The 19834-nt window shown below is 36.8% G+C and overlaps 1 protein-coding gene across 4 annotated transcripts in view; it reads right to left on the bottom strand.

Moving 5' to 3' along the window:
- PRKG2 (protein kinase cGMP-dependent 2) overlaps positions 1-19834 on the bottom strand; it is a 102801-nt gene that overhangs the window by 38142 nt on the left and 44825 nt on the right. For 2 of the 4 annotated variants that reach the window (XM_027773062.1, XM_006151454.3), the window contains 6 exons: positions 16334-16402; positions 12082-12180; positions 10697-10850; positions 8067-8203; positions 5536-5625; positions 2544-2685 (listed from right to left, as the gene is read on the bottom strand). In XM_027773062.1, coding sequence (XP_027628863.1) covers positions 2544-2685; positions 5536-5625; positions 8067-8203; positions 10697-10850; positions 12082-12180; positions 16334-16402 — 691 coding nt within the window. Of the gene's footprint in view, positions 1-2543; positions 2686-5535; positions 5626-8066; positions 8204-10696; positions 10851-12081; positions 12181-16333; positions 16403-19834 lie in introns of those variants that run through there. The other 2 variants (XM_027773063.1, XM_027773064.1) reach the window with 2 other exon arrangements.

The following is a 19834-nucleotide window of genomic DNA, read 5'->3' as shown; positions in this document are numbered from 1 at the left end:
CTGCCCTTTTTATTTCTGGAAACTAATCTTCATGACAGTTTTTTTTCTCATACATACATTTAATTTATTTTTTAAATATGATCTCATGTTTCCTGGAACTTTATCTTTAGGCATCATTCTGAGTTGATAGTGCATTCTTCCAGAGAGAATATACATTGATTCTTGGCAACTTAGACAAACTCTCAATGTGGGTTCATTTTCATGTAAATTCCTGCTTGGATTTTCTAACCTTGAAAACTGGGCACCCAGCCTCTGTTAAGACCAGCCTGTGGCCAAGAATACTTAGGGGACACTTTTTTTGTTCCTCTCTAAGACCCAATAATAAATAAGGAAAGCATGTTTTAATGCATTTACAATGTATTTATGAATTTAATATATTTTTTCTATTTCTCTGAGAGTTTAATCTGTGTGATTTCTGGCTCTATGCAACATTCCATGATTCAACTTCTCACACTGTCTAGGTCCAAAGCTTGGTCTTTGGTTCCTAGAGGCTGCAGCTACTACTAAATATCAAACCTCTAGGCCACTAAAGATTTCTAGGTGCCTACAGATGGCAGCTTCTATGTTTTATTTCCAACATATACTTCTGCTCAAGTTTGGTTCCCAGCCCCAGAGGAATTACCATTCTTATAAACTCAGCTATGCCTCTGCATTCATTGGTGCTTTTCATGTTTCATTCATTATTTTTAGACATTTTATAATGAGAGAATTTCAGATATCTAGCTATTATATGAACATATTTAACATTTACTTTTCAATTTCTAGAGACATTCATTCTTATTCTTCTATTAGCTGGTCAGCAAGTGAATTAGTAGGATGGATAACAATGGTTAATAGAAGAGTTACTTACTGACCCCTGTGCTTATACATACAACATATGCTATTATCTGACTTTTAAAAGCAACCATGAGAAGGGATGAATGTAATGGATAGCCTCTATCCATCATGATGATGTTACTTCTAGAATACTCTAAAGGGTTTCCCTAGAGTTGTAGGAGGCATACTCAACTGTGAAGAAAGAGGGTAATTGAAGTCTTGTGTTAATACTTCATCAATTCTCAAAGCTACCTTACATGGATAAAATAAAGCTTGAATAGATCAAAATGTTTCTGGAAAGTTAGCCAGATTTTTACATAAAAGGACTTTTACTTTACTCCTTCACCACAGAGAGAAATCATTCAGTAATGATATATAATACATTTAATTCCTAAGGTTAAATTATAGAACTATAACATATGGATGATAAAAATCTATCTTATAAATTGTTAAACAGATTAATTGTAAAAGGTTTAGAATAGTACTTTATACACAGTAATTGCTCATTAAATGACAACTGTTCTATTTTTTAAGTATCAAGTTCGGAGATGGTTTAACGTTCTTGGGATACTATCAAATGGACTTATGAAAACAGCCTGGCTTCCCCATTCTGCTGGGTTCCTTCCTCATGTCTGAACTACCTAGGTTTCTTCTTAGTTATGACTGTCCAGTTTTACTATAGTTACTCACTTTAAGCAGTTCATGTGCTGGATGCCCTTTTTCTTTAGTTGATATACAAAGGAGTTCATGTTAAGCCTTAGTAGATCACAAAGATGGATAATAAGGAAAATCTCTGCCCTAAAGGAGCCTGTAGCCCAGTATTATGTTTTCTAACCCTGACTGCACATTAGGATCACCTAGAAAGGTTTCAAAAAATCCCACCAAGGTTACTATGCTTATCTCCTCTCCCTGTATAGACTGGATATCTTGGAGCAGAAGTCATACTATTAGGCTGCTGGAAAAGTCGGGGCACATTTTTTAATAGAAAAACAGAAAGAAAAATATGTCATGACTTTTCTGACAACCCAATATCTTATTTCATTTTTTATAGCCATTCCCTATATGTAGCAAGAATCTATAAAAACCTACTTAAAATTATTAAATAAAAATACTATCAAAACTTACTTAACATTGTTAAACAAAAATACTATCAAAATCTAACTGCTCAAATGAAAATAAGTGAATGAATAAAATTAAATAATTCTTTATTTTAAAAAAATCTAACTTTAAAGTGTCCTGTCCCATGACCTAGTGGTTAAGGGAGACAGATCCTAGATGACCAACAATACAGTTTAAATCCTGGCCCAGAAGCTTGGAAAACATTCAGGGAACATGAGTATGTGTCCAAAATCCCAAAAAGATGGAATGTAGTATGACCATGCTCTACTGGGGAGTGCTTTTTCTCTGTCTCTCTCTCTCTCTCTCTGGCAAGGTCATGCACCTTCTGGCAAAAAAAAAAAAAAAATCCAATTTTAAAGGCATTCTATTAGATGAATCTTCAGTAGAAATCATAACTATAGTTGAAACTTTTAATTCTTAGGCCAAAAAAGAAGGTGTTTATAGCATTGCTTCCTGTAGAAAGTATGTCAATTTCAAGTAAGTTGGCTATACCCTCCCCCACAAGTAAAAATAACAGTTGTACCCAAATTTTAAAGAAAATTGCAGCTACAACACAAGCTTTGTTTTTGGAAATATCACATATGATACTATGAGAGAACTTATCTTACCAATTTAAGATAACCTTCAGCATCTAGAATTAAGTTTTCTGGCTTCAAGTCTCTGTAGATAATACCTAGTCGATGCAGGTAATCAAATGCTTCTGTCACACAAGCAACACAGAATTTAGAGGTGGGTTCATCAAAGCTGCCTCTGCAATGAAATCAGTATCCCTCTTAATACTTTGAATACACATCTTTAGCACTAATCTAGATATCAGTTATAGTATCAGTAAATTTATGCAACATATTTTTGCATGGTGTCAATACTGTATTTATACTCCCAGTGAACTGAGCTATTTGCTCATCATAAAGCAATTCAGGAGGATACACGATGCAAACAAGGACAACTTCACTAAAATTAAAATGTCTACATCAAAAAAACTGTTTCTGATGATCACATATGAATATATAAAATGGAAAAATAAGAAAAGAACAACTTCTCTTTAGACACTTGCAACTCTGGAGAAAACTCAACTATTTCAGTGGAGAACTTGAACCAGACTTCTATAATTTATTATTTGACTAAAAAAATGACTCAAGTGATCATTCCCATTTCCTGTGTTAATAGTATATAATAGTAACCCCGGTAGAAGTGGGGCCAGAACTTTATCCTCTCTAGCACCCCTTGGTCATATGAGAGTTGCCCTGTGTCAGCATTGTGTATATATCAAATTGCTAAAATACAGTGATGGGTCCAGCAGATGATGCAGTAGTTAAGGTGCTGGAGTCCCACATGGCTAAAGGTAGTTCAAGTCCCGGATCCAGCAGCTTAAAACACATGCTGGGTGCATGTATGGCATCCCCAAAATCCCAAGAATAGACTGGAGGAGAAGGGACTATGGTATGGCCATCCCCTGGGAGATGATTGCTCACTTGCCCTCTCTCTGTTTCTGTCTGTCTGTCTCTATAGCGAGTGCATATGCTCTATGGCAAAAACCTAAGAAAAGAAAAAAGGTGATGACTAGTTGTATAGTGTAATAGAAGGTGTCCCACTCTGTCCCTCTCTGGCTTTGGAGTGACTGGGTTTCACTCCAGCTTCTTCCACGTGATATATTCTGGGAAAGTTGTTAAACTGTTCTGAGCCTCAGGACTCACATCTGTAAAATGGGTTTGATACTTCCTCAACAGTATGGGTTTTCAGGATTAGGCACAGGGCCTAAGAAGTGGTAAGAACTCCCTTTTCTAAATAGAGTCATTAGTTGAAGCAAAGACAGGAGGTGCTAATGCTTCTGCAGGTCTCAAGGAAGTTCCTCACCCTTCCTGGCTCTCCCAACAAGATGTTCCTAACACAGCACATTTCGCTTCTACTCCGATGCTCCGTAGTCTTTTCTTGCCTACATCAATGATTCTCAGTCACGAATGCACATTGAAATTGCTTGAGAAGCATTTAAATTTTTCTACTGGGGATTTAGGGTTAGGGTTAAAAAAAAAATGGAATGAATCCCATCCTATATTAAATGAATCCTAAGCTCTTACACTAGAATCCAGCTTTTTAACTTTATAAATGCTCCCCACATGATTGTAGTATACAGCCAGGTAGAGAACCACTGACCCACATGGGGGCCAGTGTTTGGTCTGTCACTAACCCCCATGAGCTAATGCCAACCTACCTTTTCACTTCCTCTCTGCTACCATTATTTTCTACTCAAATGCTTCTGGTCATTGTCCACAGAGACCAACTTCCTTGCTGTGTGTCTTACAGCAGTTTCCCTGCCTCTTTACCTTTCCAAATTTTGATCATCATGGGACTTTACTTCAAATCCTCCCTCTAGTACCATGTTTTCTTCCTATGTCTCCTCTGAGCTTACCATCTACAACACTCATTTGGCATTTAATTATGAATTACCAACTACTTTGTCATTATTTTGTCTTCACATTAAACAATGAAATGTTTTAAAATTTCAAAGAAATAAAATTAAATTTCATACATAGTCTCCCCAAATAAACATTAAACTCATTGTAGGAAGCATTTATACTTTTACTCTTTGGGTTGGAAAAAAGTTAATGTAGAGCACAACAGTTAGCATGGTGGTTAAGGCGGCTGGACTCCCACATGGTAGACTGTGGTTCGAGTCCCAGACATGGCAGCTTGCTTCCCAGAGCTGTGTGCTTTCTTTCTCTTTCTCTCTCTCTCTCTCTCTCTCTCTCTCTCTCTCTCTTATTCTGTCCCTCTCTGGTCAAATTAAAATAAATAAATAAAGTTAAATAAAATAATTTTTTAAAAAAGAAAAAAATCAGTGTTGTCTGAAAGACCCCCAGACTGCCCACTAGGGAGCCTTGCACACAGGCAGTACCCAACATATACCTGCAATTTGGGTTGTATGAAAATCAATGACTTTTGGAATATACAATCTTTATTCTGCTTTTCAGTGAAGGCCGAACCACTCTCCACCTCTGCCCTTCTTTATTTCCCTACTAGCGATATGGAGTCAGAAATATCTCCATCTAGGGTCAGCTGGTGTTGCGGTGGTGAAAGCAGATGGATCCCACCTGGCTGACTAAGCAGTTTAAGTCACAGACACCTTGGCTTAAAAACACACCAGGCATGTGAGCATGTGCACCCCAAATTCCAAGAGAGGAATGAAGGAAAAGGGATTGTATTGCAGTGTAGTCATCTTTGCTGAGGACTACTTTTTCACTTTCCCTCTTTCTCTTTCTCTCTGGCAAGCACATGTGCCCGGTAGCACAAAGGAGGGGAGGAAGGAAGGAAGAAACAAACATCTGAGTCCATACCCTGACTGCCTCACATTAGTCATGCAACTTGGAAGAGTTCACATCCTAACACTGAGAATCTGTAATTCCTAAAATAAGGATGATGATGAATCCCTAACAGGATGCATATGACACTAATATAATATCATTATCACTACTTCATCAAGTAATATTTTCTCATCATTCTCTAATGATTTCCTTCATGCTTCTTTAAATGATCTTGAGTATAGCATCTTCTAGACCAGATGTGAGTAGACAAAAGCTATTGTTTAAAGCATGTTTTCATTACCTGTCCCTTAATATACTCCATAGCTCCCCACCTAGGCAGGCCTCCAGAAGCATGTATACATATTTATTGTCCTTGAAGGTACGATATAATCTGTGAAGACAGATAAAAACATAGTCATCATTATTTATTTTAAATCTAGGTGGGAGACCTCTTTAAAGTTGCTGAAGGCTATCACCATAACATTTTGAACAATGACCTCATCTCAGTACAAATATCCTGCAGCTATACTGGGCTTCTTGCCAAACCCTCTTTGATCTTTCCTACTGCCTTGCTCTTGCTCACATTGACCCCTTTACTTAAAGTGTGCTCCCTCTACCTACAGACTGACCTTCTTCATCCTAGTTTCCTTGTAACAGTTTTATCCATTCATCAAGGCTTAGCTTCAAGGCCACCTTCTCAATAAAGGAGCTCATTATCCCACCTACCAAATATAGCCTCCCCTTTCTTCAATGAGACACACTTTCTGCATATGTCACCTTTAAGATCTGCCTCGCATAACAATTATTCATACCAACGTCTATGTCCCTTGGTTGGTTAATTGATGTCAGATTCCCCTGGAAATAGACTCTGAAATAGAGAGTTATAATCACTATATTTAGTGAAGAACATACTAGGGACTGCATCCATGGGGGAGAACGAAAGCAGATTTGGCAGAGAGAGTTGGACTATGATAAAATTGCCATAAAATCCCTGCTTCAAGGAACGTTGCGGTCATTGGTCACAGAATATCACCCGAGAAAGATTATGATCTTGGGCAAGGTGGTTCTCTTCCCCTAAGAGGAATGCCCACAGAGGGACTGAGCCAGAGTCTTTAGCAGACAACACTCCCGAGAGCTGTGGGATGGGAGTAGCAGTCCTGAAGTGGCACCCAAGAACAGCACTATATCTCAACTGGATGAAAGCAGCTTCTGGGTCCTAATCATTAAGACAGACCCTTTTCTCCCCACTGCCATACCCAGGCTAATGCAGAATAGAGCAGAACAGTCATATCATGTACAGATAGCAGATGAAATCGGGTAAGGTGGTTCAGAAGTAGGCTCTCCAACCAAGCCTCCTAGGCTTAAAACTACATCAGACATTTATTAGCTATGTGACTTTGGCTTTCTCACTGAACAAACTGTATACTTGATAATATACTGATTATATATGATTACATATTTATTGATTGTATATGTCATTTGATCCTCATAATAAAACAGTGAGATAAAAGTGATGATTCTCTGTCTCTCTCCCTACATACACACATCTTAGAAAACTGACTGGCTCATGTTAATTTTACAATAAATGTTGTCATTCATATTTTATTCTTAATATTATTAGTGACCTTCTATATGCCAGGAACTCTGGAAAGAGCTGGAAATGCGCAAATGAATACAACCTAATTCTTGACCTGGAGCTGCGCTCATCATAGTTTGTTAATGAACTATTAATTTAAAAAGAGAATTCTGGGAAGAATAGGTAATATAAAGATAATTGGATGACTCTTTATTGTTAGCATTGTCTGGCTTTCAGATTTCTTTTTTAATATCAGAGGGGCCAGGGAAAGATGGGTCTAGGAATATGGCAGGAAGATTCTCTCAAGATATTCAGTCAAAAAGGATAAATTCTATTCATTACAGGAACACTTTCATATCACCCAGAAATCACTAAAATTATACCCTGGAGCATTAAGATATATATAAATATATAAACTGGCTTATACCACTAACCCATTAATTCACAAGTAGAGAGCTATGGCCTATACTAGTTTACATTTCTCCTTCAAACTCTGGTAACAGCTACAGAAAAAAGAGGAGCCATTTAGGAGATGGATCTTTGGGTACACAGGCACTGCTGGGACTAGGGGAATGTTCCCTATGTGTGCCTAAGTGCCACTTGTTGCAAAAATTCAACACCAGCACACAATCTGAAGGGGTTTTGTTTTGTTTCGTTTCGTTTCATTTTGTTATGAATTCCTGTTTCACTACTTCTAAATTCTGGATTAAGTCTTAATAAAACAATCAGTACAAATTGAGGCCAGTAGGTGACATGGACATCAGGGTGGCTGGATCCCACATAGATGACCTCATGGTTCAGGTCCCAGACCTGGCTGTTTAAGAAACATGCCAGCTGCATGTACATGTATGCCAAAAGTCCTAAGAAAAGCATGGACAAGAAGGGATTCTGTCATGGCCATTCTCCCTGAAGGTTGATTTCTCACTTTCCCTCATCCTCTGTCTCTGGTGAGCACACATGCCTTATGCCAAACTTAAAAAAAAAAAAATCAGTACAAATTATTCTGTGGTAATTTTCCATTTACACACACATTTGCAAAGTATACCCTCTAGAATAAAGACAACTGGAAAAATTCTGACCCCAGATCTCAAACTTCCTAAATGTTGAATACTATTGCTATGACTGAGATAGAGAATTCCAAGTGGGGCCTCCTCTTCTTCTTTCTGTCCTCTTGAAGGAAAACATGCAGACAGACACACATGCACAGATAAATATCCTAAAAATTCTAAGCCCTAGAAGCCCAAATACTCACTTACTTCACAATGAACGGAGAACACAACTCTTCCAGGATCTTCTTTTCTGAGTAGACATGTTCCTGTTGCTTAGTATCAACAATGTGCTTCTTCCTTATGCACTTCATAGCAAAAGCAATGTTCTCATTTTTTACTTTAACCTATGTAAGAAGTAGAAAGACCCCTCAAAATTGACATACTTAGAAAGATTTGTAATAGCCACATAATACATGTTTATTAATGAGAGTTAAAACTATTTTATATTTGAACAGTATGTAAGCTCTTTTAACCACTTATCCCTTTGAGAATTGAGTTACATTCAGATGTATACACGTCCCTTTCATCATAATTTCCAAAACAGTTCATACATCTAGGACATGGTTCTAAAATTTTTATGTTGAAATGAGAAAAAAATCTAATTTAATGTTTAAAATCCATTCCGTGGTGATTGTGTAACATATAAAATTTTGACTGGAATTGCCAAAAATTATTTCTTACTATCATTTATTTGATAGTCAAAGGAAAACATATTTAAAAACATTCAGTTCAGTTCTATGTTCATAATACTCCACAGGATAGCCACTAATCACATGAGTTATTTTAATTTAAATTAATAAAATTAAAAATTTAGTTCATCAGTTGCAATAACCATATTTCTTTTTCTTTCTTTTTTTTTTTTTTTTGGAGAGGTTTTTGCTATAGGGCGTGGGCGCTTGCCAGACAGAGAGAGACAGAGAGACAGAAAGTGAGAAATCACCCCCCAGGGGGGGATGGCCTCACCGCAATCCCTTCTCCTCCTTTCTCCTCTCAGGATCTTGGGCACGCACACACACATGCCTGGTGTGAGTTTAAGCCACCAGGTCTGGGACTCAAACCGTGGTCGACTATGTGGGAGTCCAGCAACAGAGCCATTACGCTAACTGCTGGTCCCAACAATAACCATATTTCTAAAGTTCAACACCCACAACTGGCTAGTGGCCACTCTATTGGAGCACACAGAAAGAAAACATTTCCATCTGTACAAAAAGGTCTATTGGACAGCACTGCTCTGAATACACAACCACAATTTTCCCTTAGGGTCAGCCTATGGTCCAGTGGTTATGACAGCCAGATCACACATGGCCAACCCCACATTTCAAATTCCAGACCTGGTGGCTTGAAAAGCACCAAAGGGATGGAGAAATACCAGAGGGTACATGTGCTTGCTAGAAAGAGAAAGAGGGTAAGTAAGAAAGCACCCCCCATGGGGCACAGTCATGTCATAATCCCTTCTCCTCCATGTCACCTTCCTTTGGAGATTTTTGGGCACTGTGCATGCCCAGCATGTTTTTCAAATCACTGAGTCCATGACTCAAACAGCAGGGCCAACCATGTATGATCCAGCCATCTTAAGGCTACAGGCTAGCCCTAAGTTTTTAAATAGGTATTTTTCCCTCATAGATTTAAAACTAAGTAGATTAGAGTTGACCCATAACTAGACTGTGCAGAAATGGCTGACCCTATATTTTGTTCATATTCATCCTCAGTGCTGCCCATGATGGAATTTCTGCTTCGTTTATTATTATTGAGGAAAACAGATCTCAGTCCATTCTTTCTCAATTCTTTTGGCATACTCTTTAGTTAGAAAAAAAAAAAAAAAAGATTACCACTGCAGATGGATAGTGCCCTAATCTCTCCATATGGCATCAGAAACATTGCAAATATTCTTTGCTCTACTAAGAACCATATTGCCCCTGACCCATCAGATGAAGTATGGGCTGGGAGTCTCTTGGCAACATCTCAGATCTGCCCGTGCCCAGGGCCATCTAGCAGACGGAGGTGTCAGCCCAGTTCCCGGAGGATAATGTACAGTGAGTCGTTAACAATCTGATGAGTAAAGAAGGGCTTGGTAATTGCTAAGGGTTCAGAGCCATCTGTACCCAGAAAGGTCACGGATCTCTGTTCTCCAGTTTCCTCAGAATGCTTGATCTGACAGTACCACTCTGTTACTCCTTGGAAGTTGATTATTAAGCTTAGAGAGGTGAAAATGGGGAAGATACAACTGAATTCAGGCTGTAAGTTCCCAGCTGTCCTAATCAACACCATAGAAGGCTGCTCTTCAAACATCTCCTTGCATTCATCTTCTCATTTTTTTTTCTGATAAAAAGTTTTGAGCAACCCAAAAATAGATGAATGAAAACCAAATACAGACATGGTACTGGAGTTATTTAAGGGAGGTAACTGTTAAAGATTTAATTTCTATAGCACACTTGCTAGACACTCTTTTCTTTCACGTAGAGAGTTAATGTGTTGTGAGTTTATATATACTCACATTTTTTTGCTGTTAGGAAATACATTTTTTTATGTTTTATAGTCTTTAGGAATGCTTACTTGGTATATTTTCTAATAATGATCATCAAGAAAAAATTAACCAAAGGTTGTGGTATAAGAAGCTTGAAATAGTAGCCAACTATTATAGAAGCTACTTACTAGCCACAAAACAACTACTATATGATCTACCAAGTGAAAAATTTACTTTCTTAATTTTACCTCAAAGTAACTTTTAAGATAATAATAACAATTCATATATTCCTCCAAGATTAGCTAGAATATAAAACAAACAAACAAAAACATCAAAAGGCTTCTCTCAGATGCTTGAAACGTAAACCCCTTACAAGCTCAACTCTTCCGAACCCACCAACGCCCAGTGTTGCGATAATCTCAAGGTTCTGGAATGGGGAAGATGAGGAAAATCTGGCCACCTTCTCCTTCAGTTGAATCATCTCCAGAGAGAGTGCTTTGGACAGCTTCCAGTTAGACATGGACCTCCTGTTCAAGAGAGGGGAGACTTCACATAGGTTCCCTTAGCCAAGCAAGCATCATTCCAGACATAAATTCCAACCTGACCGCAGTACATTTCTGCCATAATTGCTGCCCATAGTTGCCACACAGGCCATTGGAACTTTTATAGGACTGGATTCAGTTCAGACACAGTAGGGGAGAAAAACTATGGAATATACAAACAAAATCTGATACCCACACAATAGACAACAGTTGAATCAATGACATAAAACTGATTGATTGTGAAGTATTTAAAATATGCCTTTAAAACGTTGTTTTAAAATAGCTCCCAAAAGAACTCAATAAAAAGGAATAAAACTGAAAGCCATTTCCTTTGCATTCAGGAGAATGCCACACTGAAAATCTCTGCCTCCCTTTGTCACTTTTCTCAGATTTTTCCATGCTTTACTCAGAATAATTACTTGGTAAAACATAAAAAAATACATTTCTTGCTATATGTCTAAGTATTGTTGTTTGGAATACCCATTTTTCTCTTTTAATTAAGGTTTACTGCTCTGAGTTACATATTCCAGTAGTTACTACAAAGGGCTTTGAGCATAAAACTTGGAGATGTATTTCTTGCAAAAAAACTTATTAGGTACTCACTGAATGCTCTAATTTAACTCAAACTTCAGTATTTTAGAAATTTTAACTATACAGATTTGATTGCACCATCTGGAGAACATATGCTCAAGTAGTTACTCTGAAAAAAATGTTTTAGCAAATAATTTTCAAATAATTTTCACTTAACTAAATAGAGCTTTCCATTAAATATTTTTTTTAAATCACTTCTACTACATTTAGAGCTCTACCCAGTCCCTTCCCTTACACACACACACACACATACACACACACACCTCTGAACAACTCCCTCACAGTTTGAAAAATCCACACTATAACCCTGCTCTTTACCTATAATTGGATGTGGAGGTCCTTTTGAGCCAAGTCATCAGACAATGTAAAGAACCCCTTTGCTAACACCCCCTGTGAAGAAAGTTAACATTCCCACTCATCACCTAAATTAAAGGAGCTCACTGTATACAGATTCCCCATCCTAGCAGTATTTGATGTCTTCTTTCTGGAAGGGCAATTAAGAACTTTCTAGAATTTTCTGGTGAAGGTAATTAGAAGTTATCACTAAACAAATCATACACCCTGTCCCTTTCTTTCTCAGCTGCTAGAGATCACACCCAGCTTAGGAACATGTTTGTTCACTTACTTCGCATGTCTCTTTTCATCATCACGATTCAGGTTTGCCACATAGCCTTCAAGGTATTTTTGGAGTTCTTCAAATGTCCCAACAGTTTGGTTGAATGTTCTAAATAAAATAAATAAAATACTCTGCACTGATTGTTACCAGGGCAACTTGACATTCTTCTTAAGCTCATAGAAGGCTCTTTGAATCATTATTCATGCCTTTGTAAATCGTTTTTCAATAACTTATGGAATATTGAAGTTGCTGTAATATGTAGAATAGTCATTTGAAGCTATATAATTGATCTTTTAAGCTTATGAAAGCAAAAAGGGCTATCAATGAGAAGAGAAAACATTTGCTATGGTTTTCTGCCTGGTGGTTCTAACTTGACAACAATTTTAGCTTAGTTTAGTTTAGTTTTACTTAGTTTTTAGAAGGCAGTGGAGGACTAATAGATGGTGTGGTCATTAAGGCATTGGATTCTCACATGGCCAATGGTGCTTTAAGTCCCAGACCCAGTAACTTGAAAAAATCACAATGAATAAATAGATACATAAGGAAAAGAAAAGAAAAGAAAAGAAAAGAAAACAAATAAAAGAAAACAAAAGAAAAAGAAAAAGAAAAAAAGAAAAGAAAAGAAATAACAGGACAGTAGAAATAGTTACAGGACCTATTTCCTGAGCCAAAGGGCTATAGGGATTATAGATTCTTCTAATGTTTAATTAAATTAAGTAATTTGTTTTAAAAATCAAAGATAAGATTTACCTCTTCTTTGTCTCTTGACAATTCTCCCCATTTGACATTCTGTCATAATTACATCCATATATTTTATCTTTACTGAGTAGTTCTCAGTTCTCTGTGGTTCATTTAACATCTTCTGTTGACTTCTCTCACCCCTCACAGACCACAGGTTTGCTGTGTGTCCGATCTATCTCCCCATCACAGCCCATTGTCTAGAATTCTTATTCCACTGCCCTTGAGGAAGAATCATCCCCTTCCTCACCAGGGAAAGGATAATTTTCTTGATTATCCTGCCAATGCCTCTCTACTTCCACATCCAACAGTCCATTCAGGTACTTCTCTTCCCTATTACCAAACTGTATCCTTCTTGAAAGTAGCAGCCATGTTTTAACCACCTCAGTAACATTTTAAGCACGGTATATAGTAGAATGAAAAGAACAAAAATGTACCTCAAAATACATAGAACTAATAAACCAGGACCACTCAATAATGTATTATTGTGGGGGTCCAGCAGTTAAGGCACTGGACTCCCACATGGCTTTCAGTTACTGTATTTTACTGCAAGGGTGGTGCCCTTTATTCAGCTACCAACTGGTGAGCACTTTCCAGATGCTAAGGGCTACGTCACACTGGCACTTTAGCAGCAATGAACAAGTTACATGTTTCTGTATTTATGAAGCTTACAGAAGGGTGCAGAGACAGAAGTGGAACAAAAGCAGTCATGGTGTGAACAACGATATGATAAGACTATAGGAGGGATCTTTTAAAAATGGATGAAAAATGCAGATTATGAAAATACTATGTGTGATTTTTTTTTTAATTGCACCAAAGCACACACACACACTTTAAGTCTCTTTTTCCACAAACATTCCAAAGTACCTTCATCTAGGGTGCTATGGAAGTATTATTGTGGGGTCATAATCTAGTCTGTAAGTCATAGCTAGAATGATCATATAATTTATCAATCAAACTAGAATACTTCCAGAGTTAAAAATAAATATAGACTCTCAACTATATGTATGTCTACATAAAACACTCTAAAATGATAAACTTTCCAATAATTTGTAAACTCTCAAAAAGGTTAGTGCATCCTTTTCATGGACTGTGAATACAGACAGTATTACATAAATATTTAGTGTGTATGATTATGATAAAGGAAAAAGAAATAATTTTTTTCTTCATATTTCAGTTCAAACAATTTGGAGCAATTGATAAAATTTGACTAGACAGTTAATACTCTTCAGTGCCTGTACCTGTTTTTGAGGAACTCAGATGCAACATTATGCAATACTGAGGCTGTACTGTACCAATGTATTTTCTAGCTGAGAGCTGGCATTCAAAGAGTACCTTTCTCAGAACACACTTTTCACTTTGCTCATTCTATGCCTTTGCTTTTGAATTTTTCCTTGAGGTAACTTGTACACTTCCTCTTTGCCTAGAAAAATCCTACTAATTGTTTTAGGCTCTATTTCTACACTTAAAAAAATCTTAATTAGTTCCCTGCATAATGATTGTTTATCTTCCTAAAGTGAGCCAATGACACAGCAGAAAGAATGTTCAATTGAGTCAGGAAACGTGGGCAATAGCCCTTGCTTCATCACAGACGGGACTGTTCAGGCACTTCTTTAACCTATCAAGGACTCACTTTTCATATCTAAAAGAGAGTAACTCTAATACGAAGAATCACGGTTAATGTTTTAGGTATGTTAACATCATTGTGACTGTGCATTGCAAATACTGCTTATCTTTAGACATGCAACTAACATTTAGATGACATAATCATATTTGGAATTTTGGTTTGGAATATTCTTAAAAATGGTGTGAGATGACGGAGAGTTATAAAGGAGCATAGGTTAAGCATAGATTGATTGTCGTTAAACTCACATTATGGAGTTCATGATATTATTCTATTTTATAATGCTTAAAAGTTTTTATAATAAAAAAGATTTTTTAAAATGCTCTAAAGTCTTTTCCAGTTCTACATGTTTATGATTTTTTTTTTTGAGAGGTTTTTGCTATAGGGCACATGTGCTCACCAGAAAGACAGAGAGAGACAAAAAGTGAGAAATCACCCCCCACAGAGTATGGCCAAGCCACAGTCCCTTCTCCTCCATTCTCCTCTCAAGATCTTGGGCACGCACACACACACACACACACAGTGTGAGTTTAAGCCACCGGGTCCAGGAGTTGAACCATGATCGACTACATGGGAGTCCAGCAACATAACCAGACTGTGCATTGCAAATACTGCTTATCTTTAGACATGCAACTAACATTTAGATGACATAATCATATTTGGAATTTTGGTTTGGAATATTCTTAAAAATGGTGTGAGATGACGGAGAGTTATAAAGGAGCATAGGTTAAGCATAGATTGATTGTCGTTAAACTCACATTATGGAGTTCATGATATTATTCTATTTTATAATGCTTAAAAGTTTTTATAATAAAAAAGATTTTTTAAAATGCTCTAAAGTCTTTTCCAGTTCTACATGTTTATGATTTTTTTTTTTGAGAGGTTTTTGCTATAGGGCACATGTGCTCACCAGAAAGACAGAGAGAGACAAAAAGTGAGAAATCACCCCCCACAGAGTATGGCCAAGCCACAGTCCCTTCTCCTCCATTCTCCTCTCAAGATCTTGGGCACGCACACACACACACACACACACACAGTGTGAGTTTAAGCCACCGGGTCCAGGAGTTGAACCATGATCGACTACATGGGAGTCCAGCAACATAACCATTATGCCAACTGCTGGTCCCTACATGTTTATGATTCTATGTTGAATAAATGTATTCAGCAACTATATACTTTCTGATGATACCTCTTGCCATTTATTATTTTTTTGTTACTTCTTTATGAATATGCCCTATTTTATTGACTATGTTGCTACTCTTTTGGGCAACTTTAGTATATTTGAATTTCCTTTATTGTATCTAGTAGGAAGCCAACAAATTAACTGATTAACAAGCAATCCAAATCTGATTTAAAGTAAGTGAAGGGTATAAATGACTCTTATTTTGAAAAATAACCTTAGATATTAAGAGATAAATGTTGATAGTACTTATAAGCTACTAAAAATGTAAAATTAAAAATACTCTGGGTATACACATATAGAGTTAATGAATATTTTATACATTATCTGAGAGGTTTTGTTCAAAACTTTTTTTTACAACGAAGGCATTTTAAAAATAAATTATGAAATTGTTCTCTATGTTAAGTGCAAAAAGTCCATAAGAGCACTAATAAGCTTATTTCTCTGGAAGATGCAGAATTTAAATCAGTCTATTGCTGATATTTATATACAAACTGCACACAAAATATTTAGCCTGCCAGCATCTGCCACTGCCACAGACAGATTCAGATCAGAAGGCCCAGTTCCTTCCCATGAATTTTAATAGAATGTAGCGAAGGATTGGCTAGCATTTCCCAGTGCTGATGAATGAGAACACAGATCCACCCTCAGAGTCAGAGAAGGCCAAGTCTACAAATGGGCGGCAGTAGCCTGCTTCTCTGAAACATGGGCATACTTACTCTCGATCTATCACCAGGCATGCGACATCATTTTCTTCAGCAATAATGTTGGCTGACCTGACATCATCGCTGCAGACAAAAACAAGGAAGTCAATGTTCACTGCAATTAGAAGTAGAGCATCCATTTTTCTTAGAGAATCTACTACTTTGCACGAAAGCACAACCGTCACCGAAGCTTTAGAAAGATTGTGCTTTCCAAAAAGGATTTGAAATGTATGCCAATAAAGGAATTGCCACAAGGACTTCAGAGGAGAAATCAACTGCACTGAAACAGAGAGAATCGGTGACTGCAACTGTGTTTGGAAACTCATTCTGAACCTTGTGACAGCCAACATAAAATAGCTCTCCCCCGATCAAAGCAGAAACACTAATTAACAAGGATGCAAGACTGAAATGAACTGCTCAGAGAACATTTGTTGTGAAAACAGTCAAGCAATTAACCTATAATAAACCAATCCAGAATAAAATCCAAAGAAAGTGTTTTCAGTGCCATATCACCCAATCAATTAATAAATACTAAAATATTTCCATTTGACAGAGTGTAAATGTATATTTTCAATTAAAATCTCTGAAATCAGAGCATGTCTTACAACTAACAATGAGTCATTTTCTGTTTTTCCTTCTTAGAGGTACATAATGTGGTGGTGCATCTTTTCATTGATATCTTAGACAGAATCAATTTTGCTTATGATCAAATGGTGGTAAATTAAATTTCCTAATAAACACCAATGGATCAAATATCGGGTAAAGTGTTTATTTAAAGATCTTTACTTCTATTAGTTTCTTCCCTTTATTGAATATGAAGACACTAGAAAAAGGTACACTCCTATGGTATGCAGTCCTCTGAGGTTCATTTAAGGGGATCTGGGAGTAACAAGCATACCCGGCAGTAATAACCATTGGGACTCCTTTAGGCCACTTCATCAACCACAGCACCATGCAAAATACAATTCTTTCATCTGCCCTTAGTGGCAGGGCAGAAAAGACTCTGGCAGCCCATCTGCACCATTCTAAAGTCTCCTATTCCTCCTAGCTGGCATCCAGAGACCTTCTGATGTAATTAGAGTTCCTACCAAATTTATAGGGTCTTTGCTAGAAGATATACATGAAAATATGACTGCTTCCTGGACTTCTGAGTCATGAGTGGGACAGTTTGTACTCAGCTTGTATATGTGTGAGGGGAGAGATAGAAATAGAGACAGAGAGAGAGATCTAGATATAGACATAGACGTAGGTACAGAGAGAGAGATACAATTTGGGGTCATGGACCCATGACTTGACTTGTGAGTTTAGAGAAAGGGAAGAAGTATGACATTCCTTTCAAATGTTAGTGCTATAATTTTGACTGAGGATATTCTCTGTAAACACTTTACAAGCATTAGATGTTTATAAATACACTTAGGTTTCTTTCATAGTAACTGTGTAATTGCCATGGATTTATTTCTACACATTAAGTTCTGAAAGAACTCCTGGGACTACTTAATGTCAAGTCATGGAAATATACAGAATATACGGATTATTGTGTCACAGTCAGTGGCCCTAAAAAATGATAGTATCAAAATTCACAGAAAAGTAAAACATTTGTCTCTAACTTTCCTTTCCATTGATTTCAGTTTTATGCTTTCAAATGCTTTGGGAAGTTGGTTGTCTATATTATACATAAATTCCCATATTCCTTGAGAGAAAACACTACAACTGACTAGCTACAACATACATCATAAATTATTTCAGCCAAACCAGATAACATATTTCCTTTCGAGAGCTATTTTGACTCTATATTACATTTATAAAGTTATGTTTACTTTCAAGTTTTAGTTGTTTTGCTTAGACATATGAGAAAAAACTAACTTGCAAATGTTAAAACAAATACATTAAAGTTTTAGGTACTAACACTTACACATCACAAGACCGTATTAATATTCTATGATAAAATAAATAAGAAGAAGGATACTTTCCTATTATTGAAACATATTCATTACCAGCTAGAAGATGGGTGAGAAAATTCAGCTTGTCTTTTAATTCAACTTTTAAATTGTTTATATAATAGCTATAACTTAATTTATTTTAAACTGTATTTTCTTTTAAACAAAAAAGAGTTTTATGATTTTACATAATCAAATGTATGTTTGGATAATCTCTGAATACCTTTGCCCTATACTCATGTAAAGCTAGTATGTAAATTGGCAGCCCAGAGGCTTCCCAGACAAAAGTTAAGAAGACGTAGTTGAACAGAAATTATTCCTTTTTTATAAGCATACTTTTGGAATAAAAACATTTTATCAAGACATTACTTTTAAGTTACTTCTTAAGCAATTCCAAGTACTAATGTAAAAACATATACAATTCCAAAAACGTATGTTGCCTCAAACTTTAATATTTTATAAAGTTATTTAAATTTAGAAAAACGTATAAAAAACTTAAATCTTTTTTTTTAGAGGTCTTTGCTATAGGGCACGTGCACTTGCCAGACAGACAGAGACAGAGACAGAAAGCGAGAAATCACCACCCCCCAAGGGGGGATGGCCACGCCGCAGTCCCTTCTCCTCCATTCTCCTCTTGGGATCCTGGGCACGCATGCACACGTGCCTGGCGTGAGTTTTAAGCCACTGGGTCCGGGACACGAACCGCAGTCGACTACGTGGGAGTCCAGTGACATAGCCATTACTCTAACTGCTGATCCCAAAAAATGTATATCTTTAGACTTGAGGTTTTAAGAATTCCAGGAAGCCCAAAATGTCCCCTGAGCCATTTGATTAGCCTTTAAAAATATTTCTTCCATACATTAGATCAATGGTAAATAAAGTCATATCTCAAAAGACTGAAGGTTCAGTTGGAAATTTCAAATATGCTATTTTTAATTATTGCTAAAACTTGTAAAATGTGTTGATAAAAACTTCTTAGAAATTTTTTGTTTTGTTTTGTTTTGTTTTGTTTTTTTGGTTTTTTTTTTGGAGAGATTTTCACTGTAGGGCGCGTGTGCTCGCCAGACAGACAGAGAGAGACATAGAGACAGAAAGCGAGAAATCACCCCCCCGGGGGGATGGTCACACCGCAATCCCTTCTCCTCCATTCTCCTCTCTGGATCTTGGGCACGCACGCACACGCGCCCAGCGTGAGTTTTAAGCCACCGGGTCCAGGGCACGAACTGCAGTCGACTACTTGGGAGTCCAGCGACATAGCCATTACGCTAACTGCTGGTTCCCAAAAATATATTTTTGACATAATATACAACCATCCAAAAATATGTAAAATCATTATTTGATAATTTTTTAAAGGAATGAAAAACTCTTCACAGGGCAATATTTCAAACCTTGGAAAGATAAAACTTTCCTTAGGAGAAATAATCATTTTACCACTTTTAATCTTTTATCACTGATCTTTTACAAACTAAAAATTCTAACAGACTAGTAATTTAATTTTCACTAGCAAACTGAACACTTTAAATACTTTAAATGATTTCTTTTCTTTTTTTTTTTTTTTTTTGGGGGGTTTTTTGTTTTT

The sequence above is a fragment of the Tupaia chinensis genome, unplaced genomic scaffold, assembly GCF_000334495.1.
Source record: "Tupaia chinensis unplaced genomic scaffold, TupChi_1.0 Scaffold000318_1, whole genome shotgun sequence".
Lineage (NCBI taxonomy): Eukaryota > Metazoa > Chordata > Mammalia > Scandentia > Tupaiidae > Tupaia > Tupaia belangeri.
Note: the sequence above shows the minus strand (reverse complement) of the source record. Positions and strands in the feature narration are given on the sequence as shown.